This window comes from Arachis stenosperma, chromosome 5, assembly GCF_014773155.1.
Source record: "Arachis stenosperma cultivar V10309 chromosome 5, arast.V10309.gnm1.PFL2, whole genome shotgun sequence".
In the NCBI taxonomy this organism is placed as follows: domain Eukaryota; kingdom Viridiplantae; phylum Streptophyta; class Magnoliopsida; order Fabales; family Fabaceae; genus Arachis; species Arachis stenosperma.
Window position 1 is genome coordinate 1,561,964 of NC_080381.1, and position 7,157 is coordinate 1,569,120.

At 30.3% G+C, this 7,157-nt stretch overlaps 1 protein-coding gene across 1 annotated transcript; it reads left to right on the top strand.

The window, feature by feature from the left end:
* The first annotated feature begins 200 nt into the window (after positions 1 to 200).
* On the top strand, positions 201 to 5,716 carry LOC130979922 (probable transcription factor KAN2). The gene is made up of 6 exons (XM_057903479.1): positions 201 to 1,008; positions 1,093 to 1,169; positions 1,990 to 2,035; positions 2,184 to 2,370; positions 3,997 to 4,060; positions 5,027 to 5,716. Exons 1-6 carry the CDS (start codon positions 351 to 353, stop codon positions 5,156 to 5,158), a joined length of 1,164 nt encoding a protein of 387 aa, XP_057759462.1. The 5' UTR covers positions 201 to 350; the 3' UTR covers positions 5,159 to 5,716.
* The last annotated feature ends 1,441 nt before the right edge of the window (positions 5,717 to 7,157 follow it).

Below are 7,157 nucleotides of genomic sequence, written 5' to 3' on the forward strand. Positions count from 1 at the left end.
TAAGAATGATTAAATAATTTAATTAACTTTTTTATTTAATAAATTTTTAATTATTAATTTTACGTGAAGTTGACTGTAACTAAATTTGTGATTGCTTTGTAAGGGTAAGGGTATAGTAGGGTAGCCCCAAAAAAAAGAAAGAATTGAACAAGTTTGTGTCTCTTTAATTCATCGATCCCCACCACCACCCTCACCCTCCACCCTTTGTTTCCTTCTCTCCTCTCCTCTCATCTCATCTCAAGTGTCATTTTCTCACACATACTTCACTTCTCTCTCTCTCTCTCTCAAAATCCCCCTTCTTCTTCTTCTTCTTGTTCTTGTTCTTATTGCTGTTGTTGATCGGGATAGAGATGGAGTTGTTTCCAGCACAACCAGACTTGTCCTTGCAAATCAGCCCTCCAACAGGCAACGGCACCGCCAAACAACAAGAAGTTGATTTGGGGTTCTGGAAGAGAGCCTTGGACTCTTCTAGAACCTCCTTCTCTTCTTCTTCTTCTCCTTCTCCTTCTTCTTCCCTCCCCAAACCCACATCATTCTTCGACCTCTCCCTCTCCAACCCAAGGCCTTCTCCCTCATCACACTACTTCAATAACACCGCCACCACCACCCCCACGAATAATCATAATCTCTTATTTCAATCGCTGCAGTACTACCACCACCACCACCATCCACTCTTACAGCCGCAGCCACAGTCGCAGCCGCACACCCTCAGCCAGGAGCTCGGCTTTCTCAGACCAATTCGAGGGATCCCGGTGTACCAGAACCCACCGTCTTTGCCATTCCCGCAGCACCACCATCACCACCACCATCTTCTAGAACCTTCGTCTCCTCCCACCACCGCCAACGCCGGCGCTTCCACTCATCACTTTCAGTCCCAGGCTTTGATGCGGTCGAGATTCTTGTCGCGATTCCCCGCCAAACGGAGCATGAGAGCTCCAAGGATGCGCTGGACTACCACTCTCCATGCTCGCTTTGTTCATGCCGTTGAACTCTTAGGTGGCCATGAAAGTATGCTTCTTCTAATTCCCCCCTTCTTCTCGAACCTTCCTTCCTTCCTTCCTTTATTAATTGATTTTGTTGATGATTAATTAGGGGCTACACCAAAATCAGTTCTTGAACTAATGGATGTCAAGGATCTCACTCTAGCACATGTTAAGTCACATTTACAGGTATAATAATAATAATAAAAATCTCATCATATGTGTGATTTTCTTAATTAATTATCAAATTGATTTGATTGCATATATGAACATAAGTTTATTATAGGAAGCAGTTAAATAAAATACACACACTCCAAATTCCAATGTTTTCCTCAAAGAGACTATCACACATCCTTAGCAATTCTTCTTTTTTCTTATTAGATCTGCTATTATGCTCCCCTCTGCTTCCGCAACCTCATAAACACACCCTTTTTTCCTTTCATTATTAATCAACCCACCAACCACCCCCAATTTCAAACAAACACTTCTTTCTCTTCTTCCCACCCTTCAATTTCACTATATATAAATAAATTGTTATTTAAAATAAAAAAGGTAAGGCTGAGTAGTATGTATAGTACAGAGTGAAGAAAACGAAAAAAGAATAATTAAAAAATGATGTGAGCAAGGAAGGGGTATACGTAGTACCAAAACACCATCATTTCTCAATGATCCGTTCCTCAGAAATGGGTTTGTCTTTGTTGTGTTATGTTAGTTACCACATGGCCACAACTCTTTTAACCATGGTTAGTCACATGCTCCCATGCATGTGCACATTTTACCGTAAAAGCCATAAATGCTTCTGTGTTATACTATACAATTTCGACAGTACACACTGCATCTCAATTTAATACTTACAAGTTTCAACTTATTTTTATTAATTAATTAAGCTTCCTTACTTATTACTATTACTTACGGATAATAATATGCTTAATTTAATTAATTAGATATAGTGGTATTATTATTATTGTGTCTAATAATGTTGTTGCATGATGCACAAATTTTAATGCAGATGTACCGGACGGTGAAAACTACAGATAGAGCAGCGGCTTCTTCAGGTTAGTGCATTAGTTTTTAATTAATTTACATTTTTTTTTTGTCTATTCTTGTTGGAAGATATATAACAATTAAGCAAACAATTAATTATTGTTGGTTCCATTATTTTTCTCTAATGTACTTTTTTTTTCTTTTAAAAACATGAATTAGGGCAATCTGATGTATATGATAATAGATCATCGGGTGATACATCTGAAGACATAATGTTTGACATAAACTCAACATCAACAAGGAGGTCTGATCTATCCGTTAAGCAGGGAAGAACAGATAATAATAACAATAACAATCATCTTAATCAAGATAAAGAATATCGTGGCCTTTGGAGTAACTCTTCCAGGTAATAATAATGCATCTAATTATTAATATACCTTATAGTAGTAGCTACTAGCTAATTGTATATGAACATGTGCATCATTTTTTTTTTCTTAGTGCATGCAAAATAATAATTAAAAAATAAATTTAATTAAATTTCTTTTTCTTATTTTTTTGTTACTTTGAATCATGTTGTTTAATTTGCAAGATATTGAAAAACACACATACATGACTATACAATTATATTAATTATATATTAAAATATAAAATACATATTTATATACAAATATATAATGACTTATTTTAATGTGGAGATTGCTTTTTTTTTTTTTTTGTATATAACATGTGTTTGGTACCAAGTGCAAGTTAGAAAATCAGAACTTTTCATAACAATTTGGTGAAAATTCGCTTTCCTTCTATAAGACAGACGCATTTGTATGAAACTATATATGCATGCAGTGCGTTACATAGGTCTCCAACCATATATAACTACATATAGTGAAAAATGTTTATTTCAATGATCTTCATATTTATTTCCTTAGCTAGTGGGAATTTTATCTTTTTTTTTTGTTTTTAAATAATTATTATCAAGTTGCATTGCAAAGTATCATTTTACTTACTGGTTAACTTTTCTGTTTTTGAATTTAGTCTACTTAGATTTCATTCTATATGTTAGCCCGTTAATGTTGCAAAAGAAAAAGTAACAATAATATAATAATCGGAGCAATTTATGTATGTCTTATTCCTAATAGCATTTCTCTCTCTCTTTCACTTTTTCTTTCTTTCTACTTCCTTAATAACCTCACGTACAAAAAAAAGGAAACACATTTAGGCACACAAAAAAATTGATCACAAAGAGAATAAATCATTTCAAATTTTGCTTTTAATTTGTCCTGTCTGTCCAAAGACCATGAGCATCCAAATTACATGATGGGGTAATAATATACTTTCTTCTATAGTGGGTAAAAAGTAAGTTTAAAAAAAAAAGGGAATTTAATATATGCTATATGCCAAAATCCACCTTAAAAATAGAGATATATATACACATTCACATACATATAGAAAAATCAAGTGTACCATTATACTGATTTATCAGTGATTTTTAAGCACTGATCTTAATTATAAAAAATATATATTTTTTTATTATTAAGATTAGCGGTTAAAAATCACTAATATACCGGTATGACACCAATATGACAGTATACTTGAAAACCTTCCATACATATATATATATATATATATCTTTCCTTAGGATTTTGTGGGGCTATATTTTCATGGGGCCCCTAGAATTGGGAAACTTAGTCTCAAAGCTAAGCCCTCCCATAATTAGAAATCTTGGTGGCAAAGCCAATATACCCTTTGAAACTTGCTTCAATATGTGATGATTAAAAATGTATATAGTAAGATAAGTTATTACTACATAGTCATGGGGGCAATGCACTATCACATGGGGATGGATGGTTTCAGCTTCAACCACTTTATCTTGAATCAAAAGAATAAGTAAAAGGGGGAATAGGGCTATAAATAAGACATAGTAAAAGATGGCTTTTTTTCTCTTTTTCTCAATTTTTGCTCCCTTTTTTTTCTTTCTTTCTTGTGCATGGCTTTGAAGTAATGGGGGAAATATTCTTTTGATTTTTGTGTGTAACAGGGAAGCTTGGTTGCATGGGAAGCCAAAGCTTGATTCTGTTGGGAACAACGTGCATTCCCTTGAGGTATGTAATAATAAAAATCTTACTCAATAGGCCCTTTTCATATAACCAAATAAAGCTTTATTTGGAAATGCATGAAAGGGAGTTGAGAGAGGAAAAGGCAATAACGTTTGATCTTTTTACATTCATCATCATCTTATTGCCATGCACATTTTTTTTTTATTTTAATATAAAGGAAAAAAATAAATTAAAAAAGCCTTTGCATAAAGCTGCTTTGTCCTTCACAAATTCAAATGGGGGTATTATAGACCAGTCCTTTTCACATTTACTAGTTACTATGTGGTTAAAAACCAAAGATTATTTGTGCTGTAAAAGAAGCAACCTTACCCCTCTAGTTTAATATTTATTTAATTTCTTATTGATTATTATTGATGGCCGTATTATTAAAAAGAACCCCTAGTTAGAACCCTAAACCTATTAACAACATTTTGAATTATCAGGTTATAGCTGATGGGTCAAATATATATATAATAATAATAATAATAATAATAATAATAATAATAATAATAATAATAATAATAATAATATAGTATTATTAGTATGTGTGAATGCTAATGTAGCTATGGAGAAAAATAATTGGAAGCTATATCACATGAACATTGCAAATTCTAGCAGGCTTTTAGGTGTAGTGATATAAATATTCTGTAATTATTCTCTAGTCAAAATGTCCTTTAATTTGATTCCCAAAACCTTTTCAAATAAATATCTCTTGTTTAATTTTGTGCTGCTTTCAACTATACTACTGTTACGTTATATTTAATTTTTTTTAAGTTTTCAGTTATTATAAATATTTTAGTTGATGATTTTAATTAATATTATATATTTTTTATAATTAAAATTCACGATTAAAATTATTAAAATATGATATTACTAGAATATTTGAAATTCTTTATCATATACATAAATTAAAGTGGCTAGAAATTTTTATTCCTAATATTTTTTTAATTTAATTTGTTTGTTTGTTTTCAGAAGGAAATGGATCCAAAGTGTGTAAGCTATGAGAGAATATCAGATGGAAGCTCATCTTCAAACGTGTCAGCATCAACAAGCCCCAAGAAACCTAATTTGGATTTGGAATTCACATTGGGACAACCACTTTGAGATATTATTAATTATTATTATTATTATTATTATTATTCTGATTTTCTGAATATATAATAATAATTTTTATTAATTAATTCATCTTTGAATGAAATCATCATCACTATAATCAAATGTTTTCTAGTGAAAATGAAAGACCTAGCTAGAGAGAGAAAGAGAATTAGAGGAACCTGCTCTTCAGAATATCAGAGAAAGAGAAAGCCATAAAAGAAAACAAAAAAGAAAAAAAAAAGCAAAAAAAAAAAAAGGGTGATGAGCTTAAAGAAACACAAGGAGACAAGAAAGACAGAAAGCAAGAAAAGAGAGAGAAAGAGAGGGTAGGGGGAAAAAGCAAACCCTTCCTATCACACCTCTTTGTGTATGTTAGATCCAAATCAAAAACATTATATTATATTTTTCTTTGGTAAATATATGGAAATTAAAATCTAATTGATTTGTATTTCTTTTCTTTTCTTTTTTTTTTTCAATCTGAGAGTAAATTACATAAAAAGGAGTAGGGTGAGCTTTTAGTTATGTTGTTTAAAGTGTATGAAGAAATGTATCCTTGGTAATTGTAATTGAAGCACTTTACATTTATGAAATTAATTAATTAATATTATTTTGGTATTTCATTCTATACCAAATAAGCTAAGCTGGGTTTCCTAATTAATCATATAGCTATATTATTCAATCCTTGGAATAGTCACACGCTTTACGCTTTAGGACTAAAAAGAGACTAAAGGCTTGAGAATATATATATATAGTTAGGAAAAGACTCAAATTTTTTAATAAAGTCACAAAAAGAATACGAACATTTAGTTAGTCATGATATATTAGTAGCATTCCTTCATAAAAAATATTTGAAAATAAAAAAAAAATAGTCAAAAACAATAAAATTTATCTTATTTAATATTTATTATTAATTATTGTTAAAATTAATAAATAATAAATAAGACAAATTTTAGCTATTTTTTTTTATTTCCATAGTATTATTGTTCCTTCATATCATGCCAAGATATTTTCGTTTCCGATGAAAAAATGAATTGGGAGGATAAGTAATTAAAATCAAATTAGGACGACTACTACTATACCTAAGTAGTCATTTTCTCACATAGGAAAGAAACAAATTAAAACTCCCATTTCATCAATTTATTTTCTTCTTGCCGAAATAACTTAATGCGATTGTATATGGATTTGGTACATTTAACAATATACGGCATATTCAATTCAATTTGTTACACATGAAGATAAAATCACGATCGACATTGTAATCACTTGAAGCATATATATACATACACGTACGTATTAATTAATAACCTTTGCCAAATTTTGTAGTTATTATAGCTTTTCAAAAGGATTATTAGTGTATACAATGCACAATAATAATTAAATGAAATGGCACATTTATAATTCGTATAATTGTCACGGAAAGGAAACTTCTTGAAGTTGTTAAAATAAATAATTTTATTATTTCAGATCATTTATATTAAATCATAAAAAATATATATCATAATATAAAAATATACTTATATTCATAAGAGTGATTGAAAGAATTTGATTTTTTTTTATATTTTTTAATCAAAATCTTTTATATTTTGAATAAGGCTGAATCACAATTTTTTAATGAAAAAAAAGCTACAGAAACAATTTTAATATGTTGGTGACTAAAAACCTGAAGTCATTATTTATATTTGAACATGACACCCATTAAACCCAAAAATCTAAATAAAAATAGTATCTAAAAGCTACATTTAAATTAATTCAATGGAACAAAAGATGACTCATAAGCAACGGTTAGTATTTGATGAGATACTCAATGCTGTTATTACAGACTTTGGTGGTTTTTACTTCTTTTATGGGTATGGTGGGTGTGGTAAGACATTTATTTGGAATGAACTTTTTTCTACTATTCGGTCCAGAGAAAATATTGTTTTAAATGTCACATTTAGTGAAATTGCGTCTTTACTCCTACCTGGTGCCAGAACGGCTCATTCTAGATTTTCAATACCTATTACAATTA